Here is a 17,207-nt window from a genome sequence, read left to right as displayed (position 1 = left end):
CTCACCACAAAGAGTGATGAGTTTAGTTAGATAAATAACTACATTTTGAACTGTCCTAATAATGAGAATATATGAGGGAAATTGAGAGCCTGTTTAGAGTACAGGCGGGGGTCGGGTGGGGAGGAGGGAGACTTGGGACATTGGTGATGGGAATGTTGCACTGGTGATGGGTGGTTCTTTACATGACTGAAACCCAAACACAATCATGTATGTAATCAAGGTGTTTAGATAAACTATCTTTTATTATGTTTACATTGCATAAATCAGTGAGATTATTCTAGGTCCATCCCTTTCCTGCGACTCACTTCATTCAGCATAATAATCTCCACATCTATCCGTGTGATAGATGTGATTTCATTTTTCCAAACAGCTGGTCAGTATTACATTGTGTAGATCTACAACAGTTTCTTTAGTCACTCAAATTTTCTCAGGCACATGAGTTTCTAGATTCTGGAAAACATAAATAATGCTGCGATGATCATACAAATGCAGAGAGCTTTGGTACATTGTGGTTTGGGGTTGCAAGAGAATATCCTTAAAAGTGGTATTGCTGGGTCATATAGAAGTTGAATTAATAGTTTTTGAGGAATATCCATATTGTTTCCCAAAATGACTGGACCCGTCTACAGTTCCACCAATACTGAATGAGTTTGCATTACCGGCTACATCTTCTGCACTACTTATTCTTGTTCTTTGCGATGAATGCCAGTCTCTGTGGTGTGAGATGATATCTCATTATTGTTTTGATTTGCATCTCCCTGATGACTAGTGATGTGGAGCATTTTGTCAAGTGCCTTTAGGCCATCTGTACTTCTTCTTTGAGGAAATGTCTATTGATTTCTTCTCCCCATTTTTGGATAGGGCCAGGAGGTTTTTTTCTTGCTAACTACAAGCAGATCCTTGTATACCTTAACCCCTTATCTGAGGAGATCCGCATGAATAGTTTCTCCCATTCTATGAGTAGTCCCTATGTCCTACTCACCCTTTCCTTTGAGGTACAGAACCTTCTCACTTTAATCTAGACCAATTTGTTTATCTTTGCTTCCACTTGACTGTCCAGTGATACTCCTTCCTTGAAGATGCCTTTAGCTTCAATGTCATGAAGTGTTCTGCCTACATTTTCTTCTATGTATCTTATAATTGTAGGTGTAATATCTAGGCCTTTAATCCATTTTATTTGACTTTTCTGTACAGTATTAAAGAGAAATCTGAGTTCATTTTTTCCAGTTGATCAGTATTCCCAGCACTTCTTCTTAAAGAGGCTTTCTTTCCTCCACTTTGCATTTCTTGCCCCTTTACCAAAGATTAATTGATCAGGGGCCACAGCAGCAAGGCGTTTTTTCTTGCATGCAGCAGACCCGGACAAACCTGAGTTCAATCCCTTGCCATCCCATATGGTCCTCCGAGCCTGCCAGGAGCAATTTCTGAATGCAGAGACAGGAGTACGCCTGAGTGCCGCAGGGCATAGCCCCAAAACCAAATAAATTAATAAATTTTCTTTAAAAATTAATTGATCATATACCTGATAAGTATATAAGTCTCAGAATATTCAAATCTCTTCCAGTTATGTGAGGGACAATCTCTATTCCAGTGTTATGTTGCTACGGATAGACACAAAGGAACATTCTCAACCTAGTAAAATCAGATGTGAACAATGCATCAACTTCCAGTAAGCACTACAACCAGAATTAACAATGGTAGCTTGTGATGGCTAATAAAGACATTTGCAATCAATTAAATCAATTGCAATCATTTACAATTAAAGGAATCTCAGGTAGCAACAGTGATGAGTGTGTAAGCAGTTTAACCTGTGAAGTTCCCTGTAAACACCCCAAAGAAATGTGTGAGTACCACATCCAAGTGTGTAATCCTTTCATGTCCATTGCAACATCAAAAGGAAGAAGAGTAGATCAATCTATAATCTGGAGGATGCTGAGAAATTGAGGAGTTGTTAACATGCATACTTTAAGGGCAGTTGCAGTCAGATTGAACCCCAACACCACATGTGAATGACAACCCCACCTGGGCCTTGAGTATCTGTTGTGCAGCCCTGCATTTCGAATTATGCCTGTGTGACTCAAGAAATTTTCAGTGACTAGGGTCCAAGTAGCACTGCATCCTCAGACCAACTACTAAAGCATTATCTGGAAAATCACAGGAAGGCAGGCAGAGAGCTTGCCTACCATATAGCCAACACAGGTCCAATTCTTGGCACTCCATATGGTCCGATGAGCCCTGCAAGGAGTGATTACTAAACACATATCTAGGAATAAGCCATGAGAACTACCAGGTATACCCTCAATTTAAAAATGAATCATAGGGAGAGACTCCATAGCTACTGATCACTGCTTTGGAGAACCCTCAAACTCCCTCTGCCCAAATCCATCTATAATTTTTAAATCACATTTTCTGGATGGTATCAGGACCATACAATAGTATGAACATTGAGTAGAAATAAAAAATGATCATACCTAAACACCAAACCCAAAGTCAATGACAACAGAATTGATATCCAATCTACAAGCTGTACAAGAGGGGACCAGTTACACTAGCATTCTGAGGTCATAGGAGGGAGATATGGGATCCAGGCTGGGAACAGGGGTGGAGGGAGGACAACATTGGTGGTGGGAATGACCCTGATTCATTGTCACTATGTACCTTAAATATTACTGTGAAAGGTTCATAATCCACTTTGTTCACAATAAAAAATGTTTAAAAATCACATTTCCTTTATATTCCCACATGCTATTTTGTATAATGAAAAACTTCCTCAAAAATTGGTTTGACTCAAAACATAGTCTAAAGCCACAAAGCCACAAAGCGAAAGAAAAAGCTATTGGAGTACAGTCTCTAGGTAATATTATTATTCCAAAATTCTCCTCTAAATGTCTCCAGAAAATTTAAAGATTTAAGCTTCTATATTCTTTTATTAGAGTAGGTGATAATTTTTATACTTTAAATATATAAAAGATAACATTGATTTACAAAAGTGTAAAATTTGTTTCTCAGGAGTAAGATGCTACTACAACCAACCCCATTATGAGAGTGTCAGTGTCTCTCCCTCATTGTCAACCAGGACCTTTTCTCTCCCTCTATTACCTATTTGTCTAATCTCAGTTAAGTCCACGAAGTTTAAGGGCTTATTTTCATTGTATATTGTCTATTTTCTTGCAATATATTCAAATTATAAATGAGACAATCCAGTATCTGACTTTTAGTCTATCCAAATTATTTCACTTAGCATGAGATCTGCCAGTTCCATCCATATTGTTTAAGGTGCAAAAGTTCACATTTTCCTTGATCTTAGCAATTTCCTGTTATCTATATATACACAAAAGCTTCTTTTTTATATTAGACTGATTTATTTGAAAACATTTGCTCTTGATTCTATGGCTAAACATTCCATTACCAAATAATGGTCATTTGCATACAAAAACTTATTTACCTATTCATCTATCACTAGACACATAGGTTATTCCCATGTTAATCTAAAAAACATATTCACATTGCTTTACATACAGGTTAAATAAATTTACATTCCCACCAACAATGAATGAGGATCACTTTTTTTTGTATCATTGTCATCATTTGCTTTTTCTGGCCTTTTACAATTAGGCAGTGATCATTGTATAATTATGAGTTATGTTCCATAAGTGTTTTAATTTTATTTCTCTCATAAGAAGTGATCAGCATTTTTATGAGCATATTGGCCATTTGTGTATCTTCTTTCGAGAAGAGTCTGTTCAGCTCTTCTCCAGATTTTTCATGAGTTGGTTTTATAATGCTTTTAAATTATTCAAGTATTTTCTATACTATAATTCTCTAAATAATAGTCACATGTAGTTTCTTTTTGTTTTGATTTCCTTTTGTTGTTCAATAATACTGCCATCATTTTCAAATTTTTATATAATAGTTACGTCCCATACCTTGCAAAAATAGTTTGGCATAAAATATGCAACAATTATGTACAAAAGTATGGTGCTAGCCTTTGCAAAAATAAATTATATGTAAATGTAATTTTACATAGTAGATTTTTTTTTTGCTTTATGAGCATTTTGTTGCATGGAAGCTTTTCAGTTTGATATTTTTTATTTGTTTATTTTTTTCTTCTTCCCCCCTAACAATAGAGTTGAAACAAAAAATTTACTTCTGAAGGCAATGTCATGTAATCTTTTGTTTATGTTTTCTTCAATGCATTTTACAGATTTATGTCTAACTTAATATATCTTGAATAAACTTTTGTGCATTATGTCAAGTTGTGGTCCTTTACATATAGCTAATCAATTTGTTAAGAACTTTTTGTTGAATATGCTTTCTTCCTGCTTTTTATGCCCCTACTTACCTGTCATAAATTAACTTTTATATATATGATGAATTTTATTTAATCTTTCAATTCTATTCCACTCCTCTACATATTCATTTGTATTATAGTACTTCTCTGATTTGATTGATACAGTTTATAGTTTAAAGCCAAAGAATGTATTCACTAGAAATAGAATTGCCCAAAACTCAAACATTTCTCTTTTATTTTCTTACATTACAGGAAATTGAGAAACCCTTTTAATCTTCCAATTTTAGTCTATTCTATCTTCAGCTAGTAAGATTGAACTTAAGCCAATCTCAATGAGAATTGGAAAACCAAAGCACAATCCAGAATTACTTTAGTTAACCATTCTAATATTTAACATTTCTTGCCTTCTAACATGGTAATTACAATTCCTCGCACTGGCCTGAATTTTTCATGTTTCATGGAAGAGTAATAAAAGTTTATTTATATTTGGAAAACATTTGTTTTTGTTTTGGGGTCACACCTGGCAGCACTCAGGGGTTACTCCTGGCTCTATGCTCAGATATCGCCCCTGGCAGGCACAGGGAACCATATGGGATGCTGGGATTCGAACCACCATCCTTCTGCATGAAAGGCAGATGCCTTACCTCCATGCTATCTCTCCGGCCCCAGGAAAACATTTCTAGAATAAGAAAACTTGTGTGAGCTAGGATTTATTCAAAGAATTATAGAGCATTTATCTTTGATTATTTGAAATTTCTCAGTATCAAACTAGTAGTGAGACTCTGGTTAATATTACATAAAGACTGTGTAGAGACATAAATAAAACAGTGGACTTTATGGCTAACTATTTGTTGAGTTACCAAGAATGCATAAAGTTTGGCCAAACCACCACCATTCATTAAAGTAACATAATGGAAAAGATACTAAAAAAAACATTACCAAGCAGACACCTATCCTTGAACATAAAGCAATTTGTAAATAATTGGTAAATGAGTCATTATTATTATCCTTCTTAGGTCACCTTACCTAACCGAAATTGATTGGAGATATTCCCACATGTTTGCATGATCTCTGGGCTATTCCATCCTAAAGGGTACAATGCACAGCCTGAGCTTATCAGCAACCCTACAAAGAAAAACATACATGTAGGCAGAAAAGAAAAACATACATGTAGGCAGAAAAATATATAAGTTTTTGTCAACCCATCATTTATTCTGGATTAGCTCAGATCAAATTCTGTCTATGCCTCTCAGAGTTTCACACACACATTTCAAAAAACATGATGTAGGCATCATGTTTAAAAAATTGTTATTGGTATGGGTTCGTTTCCTTTTTATGCACTCCACTGATGCATACATTTCTCCAAGGCTCACCATTGCATTAGGTGTTTTTTGGTGGTATAAAAATAAATAAATAAATAAATAAATAAATAAAAACCTATGCTTTAGAAAGGTTTACACTGGGAGTGAATTATTTTAGTAAATAATTGTGAGATCAAAATATGCCAGTGATAATTACTAAACTTTTAATTTTCTTTCATTTAAATGTGGAGGGGCCAAGGGCGGTGGCACAGTCGGTAAGGCTTTGCACCTGCTAGCCTAGGACGGAGAGCGGTTCTATCCTCCGGAGTCCCATATGGTCCCCCAAGCCTGGAGCGATTTCTGAGCTCATAGTCAGGAGTATTGCAAGGCAAGTGCAGTACTTTTGCAATACTATCTCACCACCATCCCGTACTATCTCTGAACAATCTATTTTACTTTATTAAAAATGAGTTCAGGGGCCAGAGCAGTGGTGCAGGTGGCATCTGCCTTGCACGCGCTAACCTAAGACGGACTGAGGTTTGATCTTTCTGTGTCCCATGTGGTCCCCCAAGCCAGGAGCGATTTCTGAGAGCATAGCCAGGAGTAACCCCTGAGTGTCACCGGGTATGGCCAAAAAATAAAAAAATATATAAATAAATAAATAAATAAATATGGAAAAATCTTATAAAATGTCAACAATATTCAATGAAACTATAGTTTTAGGACTGATTATTCTTAGAAAAAGCAGTTTGTGTGCATGTGATACAGAGTAATAAATAAGACATACCAATGTGTGCAGACCTGGCATTTTTACAAGGACAAAACTAGCTTCCCTGACATGATATTTTTAGAAAACTCACCTAGGGAATTTGTCTGTATAGTTTTAATAAGAACAACATTTTCACTGATCTTTACTGAAGGTAATGCACTCTGATTGAAAGATCAATAGAACTATTTATGTTTAGGATAAAAGCACAACTCCTTTGACTAGAGTCAAACTTGTTAGGACATTTTAGTCAAAGTTGAATTTATGACTTAAGGGCAAATGAACTCACATGTTCAGTTTTTGCCACAGAGTGGTGAGGTGGGGGTGATGGCGATATACTCTAATCTAATCGAAGGACATGTCTAAAATAATTAAAGGATGCACAGTATTTAGTTGTGAATGAACATACTTCAATTTAAGTAGAATATCGATTTATTTTCAGAACTCTTTTTTTTTTGGAGATTTTGTATCATCCGGTTCCTTTTTAAAATAATGTCTATTTAAGCACCATAATTACAAACATGTTTGTAATTGGGGTTCAGTTATAAAAAAGAAGAACTCCCTTCACTAGTGCAATATTTCCAACCCCAAATACCCCATCTCCCTCCTTCCCAACCCCCTGCCTGTATTCGAGACAGACATTCTACTTCTATTTCTCTAAATTACTACTATTGTCATGATAGTTGTTAGTGTAGTTATTTCCCTAACAGCATTCACCACTCTTTGTAGTAAGCTTCATATTCTGGGTTGGTCCTTCCAGCCCTCATCTCTATTGTCCCTGGATATTATTACAATACTGTCTTTTACTTTTCATTAATTCCACAAATGAGTGAGACCATTCTGTGTATATTTCTCTCCCTCTGACTTATTTCACTCAGTGTAAGAGTTTCCATGTCCATCCATGTATAGGAAAATTTTATGACTTCATTTTCCCTAACAGCTGCATAGTATTCCATTGTGTAGATATACCATGGTTTCTTTAGCCACTCACCTGCTGTCAGGTATCTGGGTTGTTTCCAGATTCTGGCTTTTGTAAATAGAGTTGCAATGAATATAGGTGTGCAGAAGGCATTTTTGTATTGTGTTTTGTGTTCCTAGGGTATATCCCTAGGAGTGGTATAGCTGGATCATATGAGAATTCAATTACTAATTTTTTGAGGAATCGCCATATTTTTTACCATAAAGGCTTGACTAATCGGCATTCCCACAAGTAGTGAATGAGAGTTCCTTTTTCCACACATCTCTGCCAGCACTGATCTTGTTTTGTTTTGTTTTGGGTCACACCTGGCTGCGCTCAGGAGTTAACTCTTGGCTCTGCACTCAGAAGTCGCTCCTGGAAGACTCAGGGAACCATATAGGATGCTGGGATTCAAACCGGGGTCCATCCTGTGTTGGCTGTGTACAAGGCAAATGCCTTACCATTGTGCTATGCTACGAGCCCAGAGGTGGTACTTCATCTTCGTTTTGATTTGTATACCCCTGATGATTAGTGATGTGGAGCATTTTTTCATGTGTCATTTTGTAGTACAGTTTGAAGTTAAGGAAAATGGTGCCTCCATCATCTTTTTCCAAGGATTGCTTAAGGTATTCATGGAGGTTGATTTTTGCATATAAATTTCAGTATCATTTGATCTGTTTGTTTGAAAAATGTCTTTATTGTCCTTATAAGGATTGCATTAAATTTGTACAATGTTTTGCGAACTATTGCCATTTTAATTTATTTTAGTCCTCCCCATTCATGAACTGGAGATTGTTTATATTTCCTTGTATCTTCACTAGTGCACATTTCTTGCCACAAATGTCTCCTGTTCTCCACCCACCCACCCTCTGCCACCTGCCTCTGGGGCAGACATTTTATTTTTCTCAGTCTTTGTTAATAATTTTATTTATTTAAACACCATAGTTACAGAAATGTTCATTGTTAGGTTTCAGTTAGGTTTCACCATTGTGCAGTGCAAGTGCCCCACAACCAATGTCTCCCTTTCCCTCCCACCTCACAGCTCTAGCCTCTGGGAAGGCAATGTGAATCTTTCTTTCTCTCTCTCTCTTCTTTCTAACACTGTGGTTTGAACTATTGTCAATGAGGGAGTGTCATGCATATCACTTTATCCCCTTTCAGCAACCAGTTCTTGTCCAGGGTGGTTAGTGTCAACTGTAATTGTTATGATGGTTTTAAGTGCAGTTAGTGCTCTAACTCAATCACCCCTCTTTGTGGCAAGCTTCATGTCATGGGTTCGTTTTCCTGGATCTCAAATCTATTGTTTCTGGATATTATTACCATACTGTTTTTATTTTTATTATATTCCACATATGAGTGAGAGTATTCTATGTATATCCCTCTCCTTCTGACTCATTTCACTCAGCATAATAATCTCCATGTCCATCCATGTATAGGACAATTTCATGACTTCATTTTTTCTAAATGCTACATACTGTTTCATTGGTTAGATGTACTACAGTTTTTTTAGACACTCATCTATTGTTGGGCACCAGGATATCGTCCAGATTCTAATAACTGTAAATAGCGTTGGATAAACATATGACTTCAGAGGGCATTTTTGTATCGTGTTTTTCTGTTCCTAGAATATAGCCCTAGGAGTGGTATTGCTGAATTATATGGAAGCTCAATTTTCAGCTTTTTTTTCTATGGGAGCATAACATTTAATGTTTTTGGCCTGTAACAATACGCTCAGTTTCTATTTAACAGCGATAAAATCATTCTGGTCCTCATATTCATGGTCTTCAATAGATTAGCAACTAAAATTCAGAGCTGTTTCCAGGTCAGCACAAACACGAAATATGGTTGCTGGCCGATTTGGAACCTCTGTTTGAGACCTGACAGTCCACACACTCCTGTTGGCCCCTTGTAAAGAGGGAACAGAATTCTTCTGCCAGGCCAGGACTGACGCAGAACCACCCCTTCAGGCAGGGGACATGCTGCCAGCTAAACGGAGCTTCTAGGGCTTCTACTTTGAGAATCACAGGAAGATAGGCCGGAGGAGAACCAGCAGGATGCAGGCCTGAGGACTATCACAGCTGGGAAGAAAAGCTGAATTGCATTTCCAGTTCTAGGCAAATTGTGGAGCATTCATTTGAACACAGAATTTTCAGCTTTTTGAGGAAGATCCATATTATTTTCCAGAAAGGCTGGATCAGATGGCATTCCCACCAACAGTGAATAAGAGTTCCGTTCTCCTTTCATCGATGCCATCTCTGGTTGTTCTTGTTCTCCTTGATGTGTGCCAGTCTCTGTGGTGTGAGATGGTACCTTATTGTTTTGATTTTCCGCTCCTTGATGATTAGTGATGTGGAGTATTTTTCTTTTTGCCTTTGGCCATCTGTATTTAATCTTTGAGGAAATGTCTGTTCATTTTTATCCCTGATTTCTGATGGGGTTAAATGTTTTTTCTTCTTGAGTTCTGTCAGTACCTTGTATATCTTCAATATTAGCCCCTTGTCAGATGTGTATTGGGTGAATAGTTTTTCCCATTCCATGGGTAATCTTTGTATTCTATCAATGTTTCCTTTGAAGTGAAAAAGCTTCTTAGTTTAATGTAGTCACATTTGTTTATCATTCCTTCCACTTGCTTAGACAATAGTGTTTTTTAAAGATGCCTTAATCTCAATGTCATGGAGCATTTTGTCCATTATCTTCTTCTAGGTACCTTATAGTTTCAGCTATGATATCAAGGTGTTTAATCCATTTTATTTTACTTTTTTGCATAGTGTTAAAGAGAGGTTTAAATTTTCTTTTCTTGCATGTGGCTGACCAGTTGTCCCAACACCAATTGTTGAAGAGGCTTTCCTTGCTTCACTTTGTGTTTCTTGTCCCTTATCAAAGATTAATTGATTGTATGTCTGTTTGTCATTCTTTCAAAACTCAAGTCTTTACCATTGATCTGAGGGTCTTTCTTTATTCCAGTACCATGCTATTTTAATGACTATGACTTTATATAACAGTTTAAAGTGTGGAAAATGAATCCTTCCATTTTTTGACCAATTATTGCTTTATTTATTCATGGACATTAATTTTTCTATATGAATTTCAGGAGCAACTTATCATCTTTTTTGAAAAATGTAATGGAAAATTTTATAGGGATTACATTAAATTTGTACAATGACTTTGGATATTGTACAATGTTTTGACACTATTTTTTTTTTTTTGGTTTTTGGGTCACGCCTAGCAGTGCTCAAGGGTTCCTCCTGGCTCTATGCTCAGAAATCACTCCTGGCAGGGTCGGGGAAGCATATGGGATGCCAGGATTCGAACCACCATCCTTCTGCATGCAAGGTAAACGGCTTACCTCCATGCCATCTCTCTGGCCTGAAATATTTTTTGGTGTATTGACACTTTAATATTTATTCTCCCAATCCATGAGCAGAGTATAGGTCTCCATTTCCTTGTGTCCTCTTATTTCTTATAACCGTGTTTTGTGGTTTTCTTTATATATTGCTCTTTATCCCTTTAGTTAAATTGACTCCAAGGTACATGATTTTGTGAGGCACATTTTAATGGGGCGTTTAAAAATATCTTTTTCTTCTTTTTTATTATTTGTCTGTAGGAAAGTCATTTATTCCTGTGTATTAAATGTATAGCCTGACACTTTACTATACAAGTTTATTGTTTCTAGGAGCTTTTTGGTAATATTTAGGATTTTCTAGATACAGTATCATGTCATCTGAAAACAGAAAGACCTTTGCTTCTTCCTTTCCTTTGTGGATGCCATGATGTGTTTTTCTTGCCTAATTGCTAAGGCAAGTAATTCCAGTAATTAAATAGAAGTGACAACCTTGACTTATGTCAGATCTTAGTTGAAAGGTTTTTAGATTTTTCTATTGAATATTATTTTTGCAATGGGTTTGTTATAAGTCATGAAATTTTCATATACATAGATGACATGGAGATTATTATGTTGAGTAAAATTAGCCAGAGATAAAGGAATAGACATAGATTAATAGGCATAGACTGATTCATGGGATAAAAGATAAACAGAGGTAATATGGTAACAATATCCAGTGACAATAGAATTATGGGTCTGGAGGTACAGCCCAGAATAGGAAGCTCACCTCAAAGAGCAATAAGTGCAATTATTATAGAGAAGGGTCTATTAGGACAATGATAATTAGAACTGATCACTCTGGACAATAACTCGGTGCTGAAAGGGGAGAAAAAGATATGCAAAGCACCCCTCCATTGACAATGCACAGACCAAGGTGTCAAGGGGGAGAGACAGGGAGAGGGAGAGAGAAGCAGATTACCTGCCCTAAAAACAGGCGGGGGAGGGGGCGGGGAGGGGGCGGGGGAGGGGGCGGGAGAGATAGCACAGTGGTGTTTGCCTTTCAAGCAGCCTAATCCCGTTGTCTCATATGGTTCCCCGTGCCTGCCAGGAGCTATTTCTGAGCAGATAGCCAGGAGTAACCTGAGCACCGCCGGGTGTGGCCCAGAAAACAAAACAAAACAAAACAAAACAAAACAAAACAAAACAAAACAAAATAAAAAACAGGCGGGGTGAAGGGTGAAGGATTTGTGAGAAACGAGGGACATTGGTTGCCAGAAGGGTGAACTAGTGAAAGATGGTGTACATTGTATTACTTAAACCCAACAATGAACAGGTTTGTTTGTTTGTTTTTGTGGTTTTGGAGTCACACCCGGCAGTGCTCAGGAAAAACTCCTGGCTCCATGCTCAGAAATTACTCCTGGCAGGCACGGGGGATCATATGGGACGCCTGGATTTGAACTGATGACCTTCTGCATGAAAGGCAAACACCTTACCTCCAGGCTATCTCTCCAGCCCCAACAATGAACAGTTTTATAACCACGGTGCTTAAATAAAGTCATTAATATAATGACAATTAAATGAAAACTAGTAAAACTTTGGAAGATATTTCAAAAACTGTGAGGTTGCTAGACAACACTTTTTAGAAAAAGAGCACACTTATTATGAAACAGGTAATCAGTGAGATCTATAGTGCAAATTTGGATTCCACTAGACACATTTTAGCATTAGGGGCTAACATACTAAATAACATTGGTTCCTGTATGATCGTGTTGAATTCTTTCCTGTAAATAAACATATGTAAATATCCCTGTTGGCTCTCATTTGAGTAGGGAAAAGGAGCACTGTATATGTACACATATAGATGTATATATACACACACAAACACACACATTAGAGTCACCTGGGGAATTATTTTAATACATGCAGCCTTTTGAGTTTTAACTTTTGCTTTGTAAATCCTAATAGAAAGGGCAACTGGAGTGTTGAAGAGTCCACATTTGTCAAGCACATTTAATAATTCTAATATATGCCTCCTCTAAAAAAGATTCTTGGTTTCTCTCAAGTAACCGAATTCAAGATCTTACACTTTTTCTTGCCAACAAATTTTTTTTATATTTACCTTTCACCCATTTCTTCTTTGCTTAGCTCTTACTGAAGATAAAGGATAATTTACAAGTATCTTGGACATGTATATACACAAGGGAATGTGAATAATAGCCCTGTTCTCAGGAACTGGAGGCCAGCTGGTTGGAAACATCAGCATTTCCAGGGTTGAAATAATTTCTTGGCCATATGTTTCCTGCACCAAATGGCGCAGGGCATGACAATCCCAATGGACCTAAGACATGCACAGATGCATCAGTTGCAGGTGGAGAAAATGGGACCCAAGGGACCCATCAGGTGACCTTGCTAAGTATGACTCAGTTCAGCAACTCTTTATTTCTTCCTGTCTCGCCCACTTCCCACCACTCATCTTTATGGGCTGCTGCCAAATCCTGGAACAAGAATCATGTAGGAGGAGAGAATAGTTTTTAATGGATATTGTATCTCCTCAGTGGTTTGGGATCTGGAAGAAATAAATCAGACCTAAATATGTAAGCTCCTCCCCCCAGGTTTATTCCAATATATGCTCTGGAGGCCAACTGAGAAATAATCAGCTTTTGGAGTAACAAAATTTTTTTTCTCTCAGTTAAACAAGTTTAATTTTAACTCTGAAAGTTCTTTCTCTTGAGTCTTTTATTCATGGATTTTAAACTGCTGTTAAGAGCTTCTTGACACTGGAAGAGTCAATCTTTAAGAAATCAGAACCAAGAAAACTGAAGAAATTTGGGTAATAATCATATTCAAAATTATCTTAAAAAGTGATATGTATTAGCAATTTTCATCATTCCTCCATATCTGATGCAACTTTGAAGGGCATCATTTTATAAAGTAATTGGAAGAACTTGGTGTTACATAAAGAGAAACTATGGAAATATAGAACACTTTTCCATATAATTTTCCTACACAGGATTAAGCCTTATAGCATAACCTGTGTTAAAACTTATGTCGTGACACTTTAAAATGACATCTGATTATTGGATTCTTAAAAAACATCAGTTGAAGGTAAACTTTGTGACTATACTCATATTAAGCAAAGCTTAATGGGGAATATAGGAAAACAGAATTTTATAATATGAATGTGGTACTCATGTTTTTTCTTTTGTATGACACCACTCAGCCAAAGTTCTTCCTCACTCAGTGCACATAATAAAATATTCCCATTATGCAACCATATTTAGCTTCAACAATTTCTTTTAAATTTCTATATGTAGAAGATAATACCAATCAAGTTACATTAGATGTAGAACAGCATGGATTATATGAAAGTCTTAATTGGGTGCCAAATAGAAAGCAAGAACTTGTTAATGCCTGGAGTCATTTCTACTGTCCTTCTGATTTCTACTGGCAATCATCTCCTTATTCTCTGAATTTAGAAATGTAGATAAGTTGAGGTTGTCACTTTTGTCAGAAGAAAAAGAGAACTTCCCTACTAACAATCCTGAATTATAGTTTTGGGGGAAAGAATCGAATGTAAATGAGCCAAATTCTCACATGTCCAATTTTTCCCCGACCTATAGTAGACATTACCTTAGCCTGGCATTCCTTCTATTCATAGCTAATGAATACCTGCTCTGTGCCTGTTATGAAGCTGGGCCCTGGGGCAATAAATATGGATTGCAAATACAATCTCCTTCTCCTGACAACCATGTGTCACTTCCTAAAGTCTCATTTCATGGAATTGGTGAGCTAGATTTACTATGCCCAAGAATACAGGTAAGAAGTGATATTAATTAATTAAGGTTGATTTGAGAAATACAAATAAAAGTTTAAGGTTATTTATCCTAGTAACTAATGTTGTGCCACATGTTTAAGGGGGAAAGAAACAACTTGGCAATGTGACCTAAAAACCATCAATTAACAAAAAGTAAGAAAACGAAAGCAAAAGAATAGAATTTTGACTTAAAATGAAAGTTTTATATTGTGTCCACGGAAAGAGAGAACCAGATGACATCATCATAACTGGCTCAGTAACAAAAAAATGGTATTCTAAGAAGCAGACAAGGACATAGCTTAAAAGTTTTAGCTCAACATTTCTCAACCTTGGCATTATTGACATTTTGGACTAGTCAGTTCTTTTCTAGTAGAAGAGGAAATCACTTTATCATGCAATATTTAACAGTGTTCCACATCTTTACCCACTGGATGTCACTAGCATCCTCCCTAAATTATAATAACACAAATAAGTCTCAAGATATTACTAAATGAATTTTGGGAGGAGATTTTGACAAATAGACTCTGGTGAGAAACACTGTCATAGTTCATCGCTACCATCTCATGCCAAATACTGCTAAATGGTGTCATTAGAGGGAGACAAAAATGGATCTGGACTATATTGCTAGGAAGTAAAGTCAGGACAGAAGAGAAAAGATTTTAGAAGAGGTCATTTTCATCTGTCCAACGTTAACAGAAAAAAGTAACAGAGTCAAAAATAGGATTCAGGTTTTCTAGCTGCATTTATCAATGCTGTATTGCTAATAGAGATGATAATAGTGAATAATTTTTGATTAGCAACTTTAAATCTCCCTGAGCAATAAAAACCAACTAGTGACAGATTCTAGTAGAACTTTTTCCCAATGCTTCATCCAGGCAAGTACACATACTTGCTCATCTAAACTGGTTATTTATTCTTTTGGTGGAGGAGCCACACCCGGTGATGCTCAGAGGTTACTCCTGGCTCTGCACTTAGAAATCACTTCTGGCTCGAGAGACTATAAGGGATGCCAGGGATCAAACCCAGGTCCGTCCTGGGTCAGCTGCACTGTTGCACTATCGCTCCGGTCTCAGTTATTTATTCTTATGTAACTCAAAGTAAACTACCTCAATTATCTGTCTGAAGTCTGCCTGTGATATATTTTGCTCATTTATAGCCCTTGTGCACACTTAGTATCCCAGACCTCCTACACCAAACTTAAAGTTTCTGTAGGAGAAAGCACAAGGAGTATAAAGTCAAGGACTTATGAAACATGGATGAATTGTTTGTAGCTACCTGATAGGGCTAAGATACAAATACAGTATACAGTCACCTAGAATTCGTGTGCTACTTAGGGTTTCATTACTAGTGACCTATTTCTTTGGTGAGTGTTGCAAATTTTAAGCTCTAGTAATTAATCAGTCATATGTGTTGAATAGATTGTTGTCATTTGAAATTATTTCCATAAAATAGGGGTTCATAGAGATTAATTGTAGTTTGAATAAGCAATACTGAGAAAATTTTACTACCCCTGGCGAGCAGATGTGGGTAATATTTTTAATTTTTTGTAATCCTTCTGCAGGTGGGATAAGGTAGGAAAGTGGTGGGTAAGTAGTATTTAATCAACTCTGTCTACTATGCAATTTGTTGGTAAATAAAATCTTAGTGTAGATTCCACTTTGGGCAGTCCTAATCCAGATGTTCCAAAGGATTGAAGTGCCTAATAGCATGAGAGTTGGACAAAGAGGGAAAGAGAAAGTAGATTCTCCCATAGGGCAACATAGTCTTGGCCTCACCATAAAGCTCACCAACATCCCTTATCTCAAAAACAAAGTCCAGGGGCCAGAGAGATAGCATGGAGATAAGGCATTTGCCTTGCATGCAGAAGGACCGACATCCTATACCTATATGGTCCCCCTGGGCTATTTCTGAGCATAGAGCCAGGAGTAACCCCTGAGCGCTGCTAGGAGTGACCCCCCCCAAAAAAAAAGAAAGAAAAGAAAAAGAAAAACACAGTCTTACCTCCCACAAACTGTGCTGCACCCATACAGCGCCCCATCATTCTGGAGATGAGCTCTTCCATACAGCAGCCCAGGACAGCGGTCAAGGCCACCAGGAGCAACAGAGCACATCCAGCTCCTGTCACCACTGTGCACATCTGCCAGGCTAGGCTTGGAATGGCATTGAAGCTGGCATAACGCCCACATTCTTCCACCATGATCAGACTGTGCCCCTGTCCCTGTACAGGGTAATTGCACCTCCGGAATGTGCTGAATGACACTGGCTTCCCCATCTGCGATCCAAAGAGCCAGTAAGGTAGGAAGTAACTGGTAGAACTGGTCACAGCAGTCACAAGTGATAGGAAGGCCCAGAGACTTCCCACGAGTGTCAGGCTGCTCCTCATGGTCCAAGTATATCTGCAGGGATGGAGATGAGTTGAGTCATAGAATCAAATGCATAGAGTTATCATCTATGTTGTATTGGTTAATTTTTTTACCTGATTGACCAGTCCTGGGACTTGTTTATGTGCTACTTACAAATTTTTCTGGATAAGATAAATCTCCAGGGTGTTCTTTACATGACAGTAATCATACAACTACAATTATATTTGCAATCACTGTGTTTAAATAAAGATAATTTAAAAAAAAGATAAATCTCCAGGACCATATGGATCCTTATGAGATTCTACTCTTTCAGAACTCTGCCCATATTGCGTTCTTTCCACCTGATTCAGAACTCTATGATGTATGGACTGCAATGGAAGAGCCACAGAACT

General features: G+C 37.2%; 1 protein-coding gene across 1 annotated transcript in view; it reads right to left on the bottom strand.

Annotated features, from left to right (window-relative positions):
* Window positions 1-16,835, bottom strand: part of LHFPL1 (LHFPL tetraspan subfamily member 1) — a 30,129-nt gene extending 13,294 nt beyond the window's left edge. Inside the window, exons 1-2 of the mRNA XM_049767622.1 lie at window positions 16,454-16,835; window positions 5,318-5,416 (exon numbers count right to left, since the gene is read on the bottom strand). Coding sequence (XP_049623579.1) covers window positions 5,318-5,416; window positions 16,454-16,835 — 481 coding nt within the window. The remainder of the gene's footprint in view (window positions 1-5,317; window positions 5,417-16,453) is intronic.
* Window positions 16,836-17,207: the final 372 nt, after the last annotated feature.

Source organism: Suncus etruscus, chromosome X (assembly GCF_024139225.1).
Source record: "Suncus etruscus isolate mSunEtr1 chromosome X, mSunEtr1.pri.cur, whole genome shotgun sequence".
Taxonomy (NCBI): domain Eukaryota; kingdom Metazoa; phylum Chordata; class Mammalia; order Eulipotyphla; family Soricidae; genus Suncus; species Suncus etruscus.
Note: the sequence above shows the minus strand (reverse complement) of the source record. Positions and strands in the feature narration are given on the sequence as shown.